This window comes from Lactuca saligna, chromosome 4 (genome assembly GCF_052625555.1).
Source record: "Lactuca saligna cultivar CGN05327 chromosome 4, ASM5262555v1, whole genome shotgun sequence".
Taxonomy (NCBI): domain Eukaryota; kingdom Viridiplantae; phylum Streptophyta; class Magnoliopsida; order Asterales; family Asteraceae; genus Lactuca; species Lactuca saligna.
In genome coordinates, this window is record NC_136420.1 from 191,762,245 (window position 1) to 191,779,756 (window position 17,512).

Consider the following 17,512-nt stretch of genomic DNA (forward strand, 5'->3'; position numbering starts at 1 on the left):
ACAGATTCATAAAGTTACAAACTTTATGAGATCTAACCATTCAAAAATTCAAGAACAAGAAGAAAAAGGGACAAGAATCAAGATATAACAACTTCAAATGATAAAAATCGAGTCTTGGACACTTACAAAGGTCCAGAAAAGTGCCAAACTGAAGAATAAGGGCTTGCTTGTTGGATCTTTGCTTCCTTCTTCCACTTTATTCCTTCTTTAGCTCCAAAAACACCATAATAGATTAAAAAATGGGAGGGAAATGATTAGGATTTCTTTCAGGGCATGAGGGATGATGGTGAACAAACCCTAGCCTCCACATTCCTTTACATAGGGAGCAAAACCTAGAATATTAACGTTTCATTACTAGCCATTAATGAGGTTGTGTTCCAAAAGGCAACATATCGTGTTATCCTTCATGAAATATGCATTTCCTCATATTGGGATATGCCTTGTTGGTGCCTCCAACACACCGTGTCAAATCCTCAAAAGGTGATTCATTCCCAAAATTGCTCCTCAAATTTTCGGGTGTTACATGGGTTTTATGAGCTTTTCGTCACTTTAGTGCATAAAGTTTAGATATTGAAAGTTTATGAACTTTTTATGGATAAAGTTAGAAAATTTATCCATCTAAACACCATATTGATTCAGATCTGAAGGTTGGAGACTTGGACTTAATGCATTAAGTTAAGAAAGATGAGCTTTTGGTCCCTTTGAGACATAAAGACTAGATCTTGGTTGTTTGGACCATCTTAATGGGTAAAGTCGGAAACTTTATCCATTATGGAGATATTAGGAACCATAAAAGTGTGATCTTGTTCCTTCGATCCTTTCCATGTAAGAGTTGTGATGTCTTAATGGATTAATAAGTAGGGGTTTTAGCTTTTGGACATTTTCTAGCCATGGAAAGTCATAAGGGTGGAAGCGTTATGACTTAAGTCGATGCTTTGAGTCTAAATCTGAGCTTTGGACCAAAGACCTTAAGGGATTAAGTACTTAATGAAGGAGTGTGATCATGCTGCATATGCTAGGTGTACGTTGAGTATGTTGGGTTAACTCAACAACATTGGACTTTAACTTTCATTAACTTTTGTTGACCGTTGACTTTTGACCAAGTTTGACCTTGGGTCAAACTTGAGGATTTTAGTATATTAATTAACATTCTATCTGGTTCTGGTGTTAGTAGATTCGTGGGTACAAGCAACACATAAAATGGATCGTATCACAATGTTTTCGAGTTCTTCGATTCAGATGAGTTATTCTCATTGTACATATGGGTTGAAGGCACCAATGCTAACCCATTAGGTTATATATCTTGATATAGGATGTTGTTATGCTATGAAGATCTATTAGATCTGTATCCTAGTATATAGGATGTTGTTGTGCTATAGTTATCTCAGCTAGATCTATGTATATATCCTTACATGATAGGATGTTGTATTAGTGGTATACTGGTTATCCCTAGTAAAGTACTTTATGAGTTGTATGTAGTCATGCAGGATAACTTGAGAACTCTTGATCTAGGATTTCTTTCCTATTCCTTGTTTGGTTATGGCTCTAGAGTAGGATCGTCTATTTGAGTGGCTAATTCACCTTTGGTTACTTATGGTAGTGCATTTCAAGGAGTTTAGCTTGTAGCAGGATAGTGTGTTGTGAGAGGACTAGTATGCGATAGTAAGTTATATGATTGATGTCTGCTTGAATATGTTCCTACTTGATCCTTGATTGTTTATATATCAACATATGGTGGTAGTGGGTAGAGGCAGTCTTGCTTTATGTTGAAGGCCAAGACACCCAAGGCCGTTCGAATAGACTGAAGACTTGGAGAGCCGTCCATATAGGCTAAAGGCCCAGTAAGGCAGTCTAGTGATGTTAAAGGCTCTAAGAGCGGTCCAAATATTTTGTAGGCATACGAGGCTGTCCAGTTATGATGAAGGCTCATGTATACATTTTGTTGTTTGTATGTTTATCATATGTGGTATTTTTGGGGAACTCACTAAGATTTGTGCTTACCCAGTTGTTTATGTTATCAGGTTTTATCGGTGATCATGGGAAGGAGAAGGCGAGACTGTACACATCATCAATAGCATGAATATTTTGCGTTTCTTATGTTACTCTTATTTTCAATAAATGTATTTTGGAATAAAAGGTTTTCTTAATAATTGATTTATAAATCGGAAGTTTTACCTTAATGAAATGAAAAGTTTTGATTGTGAAAATCGGACATTGCAAGTTGGTATCAGAGCTCTGGTTTAAGCGAATTGGAGGAACACGTGTGTGAATCTAGTCTCAAACTAGGATCCGAGAATTTTCACAATTTTTTTTAAAATGAAATTATAATAAATGGGTTGGTTTAGGGATATGGGCTCGGTCTCTTGTCATGATCTTGTTTGGTTGTTGTCGTGGGATCGAGAATGTGGACCTTGACTAAACTTTGGTTTTACAGGAAGATACGATATGTACAATCAAACGTAGCATGAATAAGAGAGTGGTTCCCAAAGTACCCATACTTGTTATATGTGTTGAGTTTTGAATTTTTTGATACATAAACGGTTAGAAAAGCATGCTAGTGGATAATCTAGGGTTCTTATAGGGACCGTTAAACAAAAGTGCCTAATTTCAGTGATGCCTTATGATATAGGGAATTGCTTGCTATATGTTACTTGATTGTGTGATTACTACATGTATGTTGATTACTTCTATATGGTCATGATTAAATAGCCACAAAATGATCGATTTAGCCTTAATTTGTGTTCCTTATTTGGTTGTGGACTTAGGGCAGAGTCGACTATTCGACAATCTATATGACCCGGATGAGATTCAGGAAGAATCTTGAGGATACTAAGGAACCAGTAAGTGTGTGGCCTAGCGTGTTGAGCACTGTGTTTTGATGTATGATCTTTCCATGGTGTATTTTTAGAATGGTGGTTATTGAAGGTTCAAGATTAGGAGTTGGTGGCACTAGGACAACAGGTCCGGGTGAGGAGGAGATCAGCGGGATCATTGCTTCCAGAGTGACTGAGGCGTTAAGGGAGGCAATTCTGGAGTTGTTGGGGTTGGTCAAGACCATGTTGATCGAGGAGTTTGATTGGCGCTATGCCGCCATCACACGTGTAGTTGCTACCGTAGCCACTACAACCATTGTCGTTACAGGATCTCAGAGACGTGAAGCGATGCAGTACCAATATTTCAGTCATACAAAGCCTTCGGAGTTCAGAGGCGATAGGGATCTAATCATCAATTTGAGATGGATTTCTAACGTGGAGGGATGTTTCGTCATATGTTCATATCTCAAGGGCTATAAGGTGAAATTTGCGTTGAATCTTCTTCGATGGGTTGCGAAGGATTGGTGGGTGTTCGTGACCTAGGGATGTTCGCATGCAGAGCGAGCCGCAGTGACTTGGGAGCAGTTTCTGGTTATGTTTTAAATAGATTATGTTCCTCTTGTAGAGCGGGAACGACTGATACAAGAGTACCTATAGCTCAAGCAGATGACTGAGTTGGTGATGAAGATCACCAAGATGTTTACAGAGAGAGTTATTTTCTACCCTGAGTATGCCACTTCAAAGAAAGCGTAGATGTCATGATACTTGAGTATGATTAAGAAGGATATTGGAGAGCATATATCTACTCATTAGTAATAGACCTTGACCAAGATGCAGTCAATCCCCCAGAACGAGGGAGATTGAGTTGGAGATTCAAAAGAAGGAGGAGGGAACAACTTGAGGACAATCAGCTGGCAGCCAAACGGGTCAGGTCTGTCAACCTAGGTTCAGACTCAGCTGAAGGGAGGAGTTCCGAGTGTGGTAGATGTGGGAAGTTTCGTGATGGAAGGCGACGATCGTTTGTATATCGATGGTTTGTCAAGGAGGGTCATTTTTGGTAGGGATTGCAGGTGGAGTTTGTGGGTGTGTTTTCATTGCGGACAGGAGGTTCACATCAGAGCTCGTTATCTATTTCTCATTTTCGGTGAGGAGGTGGACCCTACATCCCTAGCTTGGCATATTCCTGATGGTCGTCGTGGGGCGGCGGAGTCCCGGAGACCATGTTTTGAGTTATTAGTTCCTCTATTTAGTTGATTGTTGCAGCGTTGGTATTCATATGTATGTTTTGTTTATGTGTTTGAAGTTCAGTTGTAATCTTGGATGATGAACTGAAGGGAATTATCTTATTTAGCTATGTTTAAATTGATTTCTTGTTATGAATAGATTAATTATCTTTTTCCTTGGTTATATGTGTACTGAAATTTATGATTGTTGTGTGGGTTCAGATTCTCCTATATATTTGGATATCAGTGATTGGGATCAAGTGGTAGAGTTCAAGTTAGTCTGGATATCGAAGGATTGTGAAGTTGACAGACTCTATCATATTTCAAGTGGGGGAGAGTGGAACCTTATAACAGGAAGAATTTGTGCCAAGTTTCGGTTCTCAGTCGAATTTCTCCAAGTTCAAGACTTCCGTGCAACTGTTGAATATTCTGACTTCGTGTCAAGATCTTTGTCAGTTGTTGGATTTCTCTTCGAGTCATAGTAGTTTTAGTTGTGATTGCATCTATAGAGAGTTCTTATACTTTAGACTCTAGAGTGTTAGGAGCCCAGGGTGATGGATATGATGAGAGCTTCCCTTTATGTTCTTGTTTGATTGGGGCTTGGAGGTCTGAGTTATAACCCAAAGACCTGATAGGGTCAGTTAAATCTTGTTGAGACGAGTGTTGTTGTTGGTTAGTGGATTGGGGTAGGCCCAAGTACTATTGTTAGTTAGTGGATCGAGGGTAGGCCAGAATGCTAATGGTTAGTGGACCAGGGTAAGCTCGAGTGCTGTTGTCGGTTAGTGGATCAGGGGTAAGCCTGAGTACTATTAGTGGATAGCTAAGTTGGGTTGTCGGAGCCGAGTAGGAGTGTGGACTAGTTTAATATGTGACTAGTTGGTTTTCGCTGTAATAACGTACTTATGTGGGGGATTAGCATTATGAAGTTTGGTCATGAAGGTCTTGATTCGATCAAATCTGTGGATTTCTGGACAACTTGGTTGATGTGAGGGGTTGCATCATGAAGTGGAAGTGAGAGCTGATTTCGAAGACGAAATCTAATTTAATGGAGGAGATTTGTAACATCATGTTTCCTAGCATTTCTTATTTTAGGCTTCTAGGACAGAAGTCGATTATGTAAAGGCTCTAGGTCTTATGGAGGTAATGATTAGACCTTTGGATGGAGGAAATAATGGATGCGAGAGCTTAACCTTTGAATTGTGTGTTGGGCCGAAGGGTAGAAAAAGGAAAGTCATAGGCTGAGGTCTTGCATGAGATATGGATTTTTGTTCGAGAAGTTTTTAGTCCAAGATATCTAGATAATATTTTGGGGATCTTCAATACCTTTCCCTATATATAAAGATCGTTGAAAACGGAGTTTGAACGAAGAAGTTACGACCGTTAGAAGTTATGAAGGTTTTGGGCTAAGCCGAGTACGTTGGGCTTATGGGGTGTACGATGCACATGTTAGGCAAGGCTAATCATGGAGGATCAACCTAATAGGCTGGGCGTATTGCATACACGATCAAAACCCAAACACTAATTTCAGCATTTTGAGCCCTATTTAAGCCCCTTAACTTCCGCAAAGCCTTACCAGTCTCAACCTCCACCTCTCCAACGTTCTCCCTTGAAGCCCTAACCCTAGTTTGAGCCTTGTGAGATAAATAAGGTGTTTTTTTTTTAGTGTTGTGGAGTATTCTAGGTGCATCTTGGAGAAGAAGGAGCTCATTGGAGAAGTGTTGGTTGAATTGGAGCTTGTAGATCCAGACCTTGTTCACCTTGAACTTTCTTCTACAGGTATAAAGCTTGAATCTTGATGATGCATTTGGGTGTTATGAGCTTTTGGTCACTTTAGTGCATAAATTTTAGATCTTTAAAGTTTGTGACCTTGTTATGGATAAAGTTGGAAACTTTATCCATCTAAACATCATATTGATTCAGATGTGAAGGTTGGAGAATTAGACTTAATGCATTAAGTTAAGAAAGATGAACTTTTGGTCCCTTTGAGACCTAAAGACTAGATCTTGGTTATTTGGACCATCTAAATGGGTAAGGTCAGAAACTTTATCCATTATGGAGCTATTAGGAAGCAAAAAAAAAATGTGATTTTGGTCCTTCTATCCCTTCCATGCAAGAGTTGTTATGTCTTAATGGATTAATAAGTTAGGGTTTTAACTTTTGAACCTTTTTCTAGCCATGGAAAGTTATAAAGGTGGAAACGTTATGAATTAATTCGATGCTTTGAGTCTATATTTGAGCTATGGATAAAAGACCTTAAGGGATTAAGTGCTTAATGAAGGAGTGGGATCAGGTCGCATACGTTGGGCATACTCAGCAGTGTTGGAATTTGCCTTTCGTTGACCATTGAATTTTAACCAAGTTTGACCTTGGTTCGGGTCAAACTTTAGGATTTTGGGATATTCATTAAGATTCTATCTAGTTCCGGTGTTATTGGATTTGCGAGTGCAAGCATTACAGAAAGGAGATTGTATTGCAGTGTTTCAGAGTTCTTCGAATCAGCCGAGTTTTCCTCAGTGTACATGTGGTTCGAAGGCACCAATGTCATCCCACTAGGTTATGTATCATGGTATATAGGATGTTGTTATGTTGTGGCGATATGTTAGATCTATATGCAGGTATATAGGATGTTGTTGTGCTATAGTGATCTGCTAGATCTGTGTATATATCCTTATATGATTGGATGTTGTAGTAGTGGTATGCTGGTTATCCTCTAGTAGAGTGACCTAGGGTTGTATGTAGTCATGTAGGATAGCCTAAGAATTCTTGATATAGGCTTGCTTGCCTATTTGTTGTTTCGTTGTGGCTCTAGAGTAGGATCACCTGTTCGAGTGGCTATCTTACATCTGGTTACTTATGGTTACACATTTCATATAGGTTAGCTGGTAGTGAGACAATGTATAGTGAGAGGACTAGTAGATGGTAGTGAGTTTTATGATTGATGTTTGCCTATATTATGTGCCTACTTGATCCTTGATTGTTTATATGTCCACATATGTTGGTAGTGGGTTGAGGCCGTCCTACTTTGTGATGAAGGCCAAGATACCCAGGGCGGTCTGGATAGACTGAAGGCATGCGAGGTGGTCCAGGCAGGCCGAAGACCCAGAGAGCAATCCAGATAGGCTGAAGGCCCAGTTAGGTGGTCTAGTCATGTTGAAGGCTCTGAGAGCGGTCCAAATATTTTGTAGGCATGGGAGATAGTCTAGTCATGCTGAGGCTCATGTATGCATGTTGTTTTCTATATGTTTATCATATGTGGTATTTTGGGGGAACTCTCTAAGCTTTGTGCTTACACAGTTTTTTATGTTTTCAAGTTTTATCGGTGATCGTGGGAAGGCGAAGGTGGGACTGTACACACTTATCAGTAGCATGACGATTTTTCGTTTCTTATATTACTCTGATTTTCAATAAATGTATTTTGGAATAAACGATTTTCTTAATGATGGATTTATAACTGGGAAGAGCCTTGCTCTTTCCCTTCCTTGCTTGGTTGCTCAACCCACCATTTGAATTAAACCCTAAATGTTAACGTAACACCCTAATTTACATTTAATTTAAATAATTATAATTATGGGTCATAAAATTAAAGTGTGAGGTTATAAATTCAGATGTTTTCTAATTTTAGTAGTTAATTTTATATTTCAAGACTAAGTATAGGGGGAGTATGAAATGAAATTATTATTACTTGCATGTCAAATCGATGATAGTTGGAATTATGAAGAACCAAATTAAGAATTAGGGACTTATAAGTCAAAATATTGCAAAGAGGGGCAATGAAGTTATTGTTTCAAACCTAGGGACCTAATGAGAAAGGTTTTAGGTTGAATTAGGGCCTTAGAGCTGAATTTGGTCATTCACTTAAGGGACCTTAAACACAACTTAACCCCAATAACCATATTGCTTGGAATTCCCATTTTGAAGACCTTTCAGCAGTACTTGGACGATCCTTGGAGATTGAACCGTTGGCTTGTCGAGTAATTTAGAGTGCGACTTCTAAAGACATTTATTGAAGTTTCACCTATTGCAATTTTTATTTTAAGGTTTGGAGCTTGAGTTATAGATCATCGATTATGGCTAAGGTTTTTGGATTGTTGTCGAAATCGTCTTAGGTGCAAGACTTGTATGGAGCTTTCAATCTCAACGACCTAGGTATGATATCTTCCTCATTGCTTCTAAAATTCCTATAGGACCTAGATCTGATGTGTTTCATACCTGGAAGGTTTTAATCCAATTTGGGACTTAATGGGTTGAGTGGATTGAACCATAACCATAGTTTTACCTTTATGAAAAATCCATTGTTCTACCCATGTCTTGTAAAAATCATAGAAAAATCATGGGATATCATCTTTGGTCGATATTGGTCCCCAAAGTTTCATATTTTAGTCTACTACATTTCATTAGTTTTGACCAAAAACTAGAAAGGCCTCTAACTAGGATGAAAATGATCATTTACTCGGATTGGTCCGGAATGAGTTGTTATGCGAGGTAGTTTTGTAAAATTCGCCATAAAGTGTAGAAAATCGTATGGAGGTGTGCCAGTACTACTTTTAAATCTAAGGAGATGATATATCTATATGTGATATAGTTTTGAAAAATGTAGAGTTTAAGGTAGGAAATACAGGTCCCGAATAGAACACTACAATCACAGAGAAAATAAGGAAATATGTATATAAGTTTTATAAGAGTAATATAACAAAGCACAAGCTAAAGAATGTTATAATTGTTGTATAGGTTCTCAGAAAGAAAAAAAATCAATATAGTATGTCCTCTAGTGAGTCAAACTGCATTCTTATCTTTTATTCCCTATTTAGGGAGTAAGGGGTAGTTCCCGGAAGGGGAACAACGTTATGGTTGGTACCAACAATATGTGCTAGGAATGTTTATTTTTATGTCTTATGTTTTATGTGAAATGTTATGTTATGTGTAAGCAAGTTATCTATATAATGGTAGAGTAACTAAGCGTTATGCTTATCTGTTATTATTTAATATTTTTGGGATTGGTAGGTTTTAATAAAAGAAAGAGACCAGTGTGACAGCAGACGACATTCTCTTGAAGATTTTTATGAAAATTGCTATGTTATGTTTTTCTTTTAAACTAGTGATGTTTTCTGCTTCCTTAATGTTTTTAGAAATATTATATTATAAATGTTCTTGAAAGATTTAATTATCTTTTTAAAAAGGTAATTACTGGATTTATTATTTTTATTGTTTATTTCAATTTCAAAAAAAAAAAATGAGTGAATAATTGCCTCTTGTTTGCAAAATACAATTAGAATGAATGAATGGAGCATGTTTGCATCTTATTTCCACAAAATTTCCTTTTGGTCCCTTTACTTTGAGCATTTTGTTAATTCTTATCATTATTTGCATTTTTCCAACTTTATCACGTTATTTGACATATTTAAACCAGTAACATTCTTATTTTATTTTTATTTAAAATTTTGGAATGTTACAACAATCATTTTAAACGAAACTAATTGAAAATAACCGCAAATCCAAAAAAATAAAGATTTCAACTAAAACCCAAAAAAATACTTACCACATTAATCAATTTTGCAGTTTTATCTGTATTCAACTATCAATAAAAAAGCTATCCCCTCCATGGAGTTGAGTGATATTGAGTGGTTAAATATATAGTAAAAAACTATTAGAAAAAAAAAAAAAAAAAAAAAAACTTGTATCGAAGATATTCTAAACCAATTGGTCCCAACTATTGATTAAATACAAACTTTATATTTCTAATTTGAAAAATAAAAATATAATTCTTTTCCAAATTCTTAAAAGTAATCAGTTCAATTTAAAAGCAAACAGTTTTAAAAAGGTTTTTCACATTGAAGGTGATGTTTTCATTTAATTTTTGTATCTATTTATTAAAAAAAGATATTTTAACTTTTATATATTTATAATATTTCTTTGTTTATAGATAAATCAAAAATATAAATAAAAATATCACCTCACTTTCAAAAACAAATTAAAAGCCAAAGAACCATAACCGGTTTCAACTCGGACTCGGTACTCAAATTTCAATCCTAGTTTGTTTTTTGCGGTTTGTCGACTGTCGACCTTATTATTGCATATCCAAGAAAAAGAAAACGTGGATAGAGTTGGAACTTGGAAGGGCATTTTCGTAATTGAGTATTAAGAAAGATGTTATCCTTAAACATTCGCATATTCTCCATAAAAAGCGTGACGTTGCGAAATTAAACACTCGAAAGCTGCACCATACCAAAACGGAACACTCAACTCTTTCCGCCCTTCTCCGCCGTGCCGCTGCCGTCTCTCTCTCTCTCTCTCTCTCTCTCTCTCTCTCTCTCTCTCTAAGCAATCGGTGATTGTATGTCTTGATTCCAATACACTTCGGTTGATAACATTCGAAGATTTATAAACTTTATCATATCATAGAACACCATGTCTGGATCAATCGTTCGCAATTCTTTGCCTGGTAAGCTCCTTTCTACATTTTCGTGAGAATTCCATTTCTTTCTCTTTTACTTTGATATTAGATATCTCATCGACATGTCTGTTTTGGTAGCATCAGTTAGTTGTGTTGATGTTTTATCAGTGTTCATCGACTGAATATGGCTATTGGAGTCGAATTTAATATAAACAATATGAATGAAACACGCTTATTTTGTGAGTACCTTTTTTCTTGTAAATACTTGAGGCATAGATGTATTAATTTTGTGGAAGGGCGAAATTCTGCTTGAAATTTGCATGTTCTACCATTTTAATTAATAAAGTTTGTGTTTCATAAGAAATAGATATTTCTGTTTAAATATGAAATTTTGTGTAAGAATTATGTCTCAACATCAAAATCTTTGCCAAAGTTTCTCTGAATTGAAGGAATGATGTATGGTAATTGGTAAAATGTTTATACATAACTAATTTGATTTGAGTCAGATTTTATCTTGGTTAATTATCTCTCTAGTTTCTATTAATGATTTCCTTTTTAAATGGAGATTAGAGGAATAGAATGAAAAATAGTTGGAATAGTGAATTTTACGTGATTCTATAGCATCCAAATTTTGTAGGGTAACTCCTCATAGGTTTATGTTGCCAAAGAACTTATCCGGTTTATTTTGCACATTTAGCCTTTTTTGTTTTATGTATCTCATATGGAAAGAATACATATGTCATTATCAGAAATCAGAGCCACAAAATTAATAATTAGAGGATTAAGAAACGTACAAATTTCAATACCTTGAGGAGTGATGAGATCCATATAATAAATAAACCAATGACAAAGACACATAAAGGTTTGAACTTTCAACACATCAAGCTGTTTGTCTTTAACATCCAAATAATTTAGGACATTATTACAATTGACATTTTTGTTCGTATGTTTTTTTTATTTTTTCACCTCGATATAAATTTTCGTGAAGGGTTCCCTGGTTGTGATGACAGAAACTCATGGGATACAAATCTTGAAGTCTCTGATGAAGAAGGCACAAGTGGAACATGGAAGAAAAATAAAGAAAACGCTTCTTCCAAAATCATTCGAGAGAGAAAAAGTAGAAACAAAACAATCTATCAAGATTCTGTTACAATAGGGGAGGCTCAAGATCCTCATGAGGTTAAAGCAGTTGATGCTTTTCGACAAGCTCTAATAAAAGACAACTTGCTACCAGAAATTCTTGATGATTTTCATATGATGTTGAGGTAATTAACAATCTATTACTTTAAAGTAATGTTTTTTTCTCCTTAATATAAGTAGAATGGCTTAATGGGAGGGTGTCTTTATCCACTAAGACTCTTTTTTTACGTTGCTACCCTTCAACCAAACTCTCCTTTTTATTTCTCTTGAACATATTGAAACCCAATCATCTTCTTCTCCTACTAATTGGTCGATTTTCTCTTTCTCTCAAGTATTGTTAGTCATGTAAACTTTTTTTTTTGGTCATTAACAATTTCAAGTTATAACGATCCCTGGATAAACATTCGATTGTTATTCAGCATCCCTTTTAGACAGAAGGGTAAAATGGTCATTTCCACAATTTGAGACTCAAACATTCTCCTTGCAGATACTTGGTAGCCAAGAATTTTAATATCGAAGGCACTAAGAAAATGTGGATTAGCATGCTTCAATGGAGGAAAGATTTTGGAGTCGACAACATTTTAGAGGTAAATTAACAATTTAGTGTTGCACTATTTAATTTCTAGTCTCCTTATTCGCTTTTTGTCACGATAAAGTGCATGCTAAAGTCACTTCCTTCTTTTTTAGGGTGTATTATAATATACATTTGTCTTGTACTCTTAAAAGTTTGCTAAATTATTATCTAAATCTTGTAAAAATATTGTTTTTTTGGTAGGATTTCAAGTTCAGTGAATTGGATGAAGTTCTTCAGTATTTTCACCAGGGTTACCATGGTATCGATAAGGAAGGAAGGCCTGTTTACATAGAAATATTAGGACAAGCTGATCCAAAGAAGCTTATGAAGGTGACAACTGTTGAAAGATACGTGAAATACTACGTACAGGAATATGAAAGGACATTAGCGATTAGGTTTCCATCATGTTCAATTGCAGCAGGAAGACGTGTTTCTTCTAGTACAACAATTATAGATGTTCAAGGAGTGGTATATATACATATTTATAAGATAATTTATTAGGCTTGATTTTTGGAATGAAGGTATTTTGTTTTTAAAGTTTTCATATGTTTTTTTCTTTTTTTGTAGGGTTTGTGGAACTTTACAAAACCGGTGATTGAACTTATTAGGAGGCTGCAACAGATTAACAACAACTATCCCGATGTATATTTCTGCTACCATTTATTACAACGTTACTAACTAAAATTTCTTTACAGATTAATTATGTGATTTTGAAGTTTAAATACGTCAAGTGACATATATTTTAAGTTTAACTTCAAAATCTATAGAAATTTCTAACATTTCTTGTCAAGTATATATGCATAAATCAACATATATATAATACACAGGTTGTAATACGAATAGGCCTAGGCTTGTGTTTAATGTAACGCCTTTGATATGTAAATTGTATCTTGGTTTATTGGTTAAAATGACAAAAATGAGTGAAGTTCTATGAGAAAATGACTACTTTTTGAACAAATATTACAAAATAACCATCCATTTTACAAAATGGACTTGGAAAATTGATTTAAGATTGGTCCTCACTCGTAAATCTTTTATAAAAGTTTATTTGGAAATTTTCTTTCCGAAATGACATCATGATTTTGCAAAAAGATGATATCATTTTGCAAAAAAATGTAGCATTATTATGTAAAGTCCATTTTGCCAAATGGGGTCATTTTGTGATATTAATTTGTTCAAAAGGTGGGCATTTTGTAATATAGGCCTACCCATATTGGTCATTTTAGTGATTAACTCTTCTATATTTAATTTCAGAAGTTGAAGTTTATCTTTTTTGAAATATCTTATTTACATGCTCTAAACTTGAGACATGAAATCTGCAGACACTTTGCCAGATGTTCATCATAAATGCTGGTTCTGGATTTAAGATGCTGTGGAATATGATTCAGTCATTTCTTGAACCCAAAGCAAAATCCAAGATTCATGTAATTCGACTTAATGATTTTTATTCTCAAACATTAAGCTGTTATATATCACCACAACTTTTGTATTGATATTTTTCATCCTCAGGTCTTGGGCACCAATTTTTTAAGCACATTGCTTGAAGTAATTGATGAAAGGTAAAAAATTTAATGAAATAGTTCTTGAATAATTATGCACATGTTCGAGTAAATTTGATCTTGATTAATGATTAGTTGATTACATCTTTTTGATTTTTCAGTGAATTGCCAGAATTTCTAGGTGGTAACTGTAATTGTGAAGAAAAAGGCGGTTGCCTAAGATCTGATAAAGGACCTTGGAGAGACCCTCAAATTACTAAGGTAAAAAATAAATTATAGATTTATTTTACGTTTTAACAGTTATACATGATTACAAGAATAGACATGTTCTTTTAAATCAACAAGAAGGGGTTTTTGAGGTATAGGAATATAGGGCCATTCGCATTATGATGAATTAATGTCATAAATGATAACGAACAATTTATTATTTTTTTATAGAATACTATGAATGTTTTACCAAACTATTTGTTTTTGCTCACCAGATATCATTACAATAATGGTATTTTTTGAACACAATGTTCGGTTTGCTTATCTTCTGATGTTACTTTTTTAAAGGAATGGTGTTTGTGAAAAACAAAATAGATAAGAAGATTAACACCTTTAATAAAAAATATTATGTTCCAAATAATATAAGTCATGTTCCATTTCCAAAATTGGTATGTGTTTCAAAAGTTGATAGGGATAAAATTAGTGCTTCTAGAAACTCATAATTTTTATATGTTTTGCATAATAATGCAGGCTATTTCAAGTGGTCAAACAAAAGATTGCATCTCAAGATTGGAATCAACTAGAGAGGGAATAATACATGATGGTGCACGGTGTTCTTCATCGGTACCACCTTTATCACCTTATGCTACAATAATTTATGTTACTATATATTATAATAAGATTGTCAATATACATAAAATTCATGATATTTTGGTTATTTTTACGGTTTTTAACCACTATGAATTAAAATATTTCACCAAAGTCTCTCAACTTTGACCATTTTTTTTTTTTTTCTATTATGACCACTTTAATATGCTACACGCAGTTTGGTGGCTTTAGTGGAATATTTTGTTTCACAGTAGTTAAACTTCCAATCAACTTTTCCCTATGTATAAGTGAACCGATTATGAAACAGGTTTTTTTTTTTTTTTTTTGTTATTGATTCGACCTATATTCCCTAAAATGTGTTTCACTAAAACTACTCAACTTTGACAACTTTTTTATATAATGACCACTTAGCAGATAAAAAATATTGATTGGTAAACTAGCTGATAACTATCTAAAATATGTAAAAATACATAAAAGGGCATGCAGAAAATTGAGTGTTTTATAATGGGAAAATGACTTAAAAGCCCAACGAAGTTTTCAAACCATTCAAAAAACCCCAATCATGTTTTGTCTGTTCAAAAAAACCCAACGAACCTAACCTTTTGTCTAAAAAGTCCAACAAAGTTTCAAACCGTTCAGAAAATTCCAATTTTGTTTTGTTTAAGTTCGTTGGGTTTTTTTTTTGAACAGTCAAAATATGATTGGAGTTTTTTAAACGTTGTGGAAACTTCGTTGGTCTAACAAGTCATTTTTCCGATACGGTAATAAGCCACGTCATCTGTTTTCCTTATTTGACTTTCGAAAAAGTGTAACTTAGTTGGGCTTTTTAGATAAAATGTTAAGTTTGTTAGATTTTTTTGAACATACAAAACATGATTGAAGTTTTTTAAACGGTTTGGAAACTTCGTTGGGCTTTTAAGTCATTTTCCCTTTTATAATTAATAAATGATATATTTTAGAGAATTTTAAAGAAGCTCCATAAGCTCGTTGAACGTCAGTCGGACTAGCTTTTGAAAAATTAGCTTATAAGTTACTTTTTAGTTTGTTATACATGACGATTTAAAAAATATCAAAAAATAAACTAGCTTATAAGATAGTTGTGGCAAACATGGCCTTAACTTGCTATAGGAGGTCAAAGTGGCTGTCATAGAAAAATTGTTAAACACTTTGGTGCCTTTAGTGGAATATATCGATTCAGAGTAGTTAAACCACAAATGGGCAAAAGATAGTTGTTTGATGTATATTGCCCGAATAAGAAAGACAAATATAGAAATTTCAAATATACTAGCATGGTGGTTTCAAAATATTGTTTTACTGATTTTAAAAATTGAATAAACTAACTTTTACTTTTTATTATGTATACATTACAGGAAGATGCATTTGTAAGCAGAAGTATGACGTCTAAAACGACTACTTTGGTGGGTGATCACCTTGCGCCCGTTGAATGTAAGCATTAAGACGTGTAAATCTATATATACCTGGAGTATAAATTAAATATATTGTTGATGATCAAAACTTAATTAACATTTAACCATTGTATGTTAGTATATAAATGTATATTTCATCCATCCAGATATCTTATTTTTCGGATTTATTAGGGGTAGGTTTAGTACATTTATTTTATTGGCATTGTTAACCCCGCTAAAGTAATAGCAAACTATCATCTTCAATCTTCAATGTATCTTCATGTTGAATTTTAAATTAGTGATGATATCGTAAGTAATTATCATCCATTTTATATATTTATGACATTGGTAAATTACTCATTGATAATTTTAAATCGTTAAAAGTTTTATTAACACTTATTAAACTTTCATTTTTCGTACAATTTTTGTTAGAGACGGTTACGATGATAACTTCTTATCATTAAGATTGTTAATGCAACAACACCATAAAGGGTAGAATGACTACATCACAAAGATGCTATCCGACATGTGTAAAGACCGAACATGTAAATGAGGCAAACAAGGGAGAGTATGTAACGACTTACATTTTCTAACATCTAATCTTAGAGAATTATTAGAGTTTTATCTACTAATGTAGAATTCTGCTCTAATTAAAGCACTTTACATCCTAGGTCAAATCACGGGTTTACATTAAAAGTCTATCTATTAGATAAGCAACAAGGAAAAATACAAGTAAATTAAAATTATTCCTAATCTAGGTCCTTGTGCTCTGGTCTTCACTTTAGATACCACAGTTGCTACTACTTGAAAATGTAAAACATACGAAATATGTGTAGTATCAGATACAATGTGTCTGGTGAAACTTGCATACTTGCTTAGGGTAGAATGGCTCCAGATAATCACAAAAAGCATTGCGAAGATGACAGCTTTTGATGTAGTTGACAAAATCTTCAATCCCTAGTTTTGAAGAGGCTGACATTGTTGTGGAAAATAAAGAAAACATGGAGAACAAAAGCGTATTCTAGGAGAATGTATTCATCAAGAATGTGTAAAGTGATTCTTAACAATAATATCTTTTTAGAATAATTAGTGTTTTATTAGATTTTTGATGTTTTGTTTCTTTGTTAACCAATTTTAGTTTTAATCATTAATAATAAATGTAATTCTTAACCATTCGAGCATCGAGGCCACCTAATTTTCAAGTTGCGTTGATCCTGGTTCGCTCGTTGTTACTAAGGGAATCCTTGAAAGTTTCTTTTCCACTGCTTATTTATTGATATGCTTAAACTCAACGGGTAGTCATGTCTGAGTCGTGTCGGTTTAGTCGCAAAACTTCAAAGAAACATAACTTCTTCATACAAAGTTGGATTTAAGCGTTCTATATATCTATGGAAATCGAAACGTCGTTTCCAACAGTTTATGAACGACGAGTAGAATTATGACATCCTTGATCCGAGAGTATGGATTCGGAATAGCCATTCGTCCTTGGTCTACGAGTGTGAATTAGGCGTAGTCATTCGTCGCTAACCAGTAGGCCATCTTACCCACCCTAGAAATCGATCAGAATGGTATAATAAATCTTGAGCCTAGCTTGCCTCGCTTCCTGAAACGAGTAACACCCTTCTAGGGTGACACCTTCATTAGCACCAT

General features: G+C 34.5%; 1 protein-coding gene across 2 annotated transcripts; it reads left to right on the forward strand.

The window, feature by feature from the left end:
- Nucleotides 1-10,204: 10,204 nt before the first annotated feature.
- Nucleotides 10,205-16,157, forward strand: LOC145043197 (phosphatidylinositol/phosphatidylcholine transfer protein SFH6-like). Of its 2 annotated transcripts, XM_078991773.1 has the most exons (10): nt 10,205-10,475; nt 11,416-11,692; nt 12,055-12,154; nt 12,343-12,609; nt 12,709-12,783; nt 13,464-13,565; nt 13,651-13,700; nt 13,802-13,901; nt 14,379-14,471; nt 15,827-16,157. In XM_078991773.1, exons 1-10 carry the CDS (start codon nt 10,442-10,444, stop codon nt 15,911-15,913), a joined length of 1,185 nt encoding a protein of 394 aa, XP_078847899.1. In that variant the 5' UTR covers nt 10,205-10,441; the 3' UTR covers nt 15,914-16,157. The 2 variants fall into 2 exon arrangements, with proteins under 2 accessions (XP_078847899.1, XP_078847898.1); XM_078991772.1 differs by lacking the exon at nt 10,205-10,475 and having other exon boundaries at nt 10,490-11,692.
- Nucleotides 16,158-17,512: the final 1,355 nt, after the last annotated feature.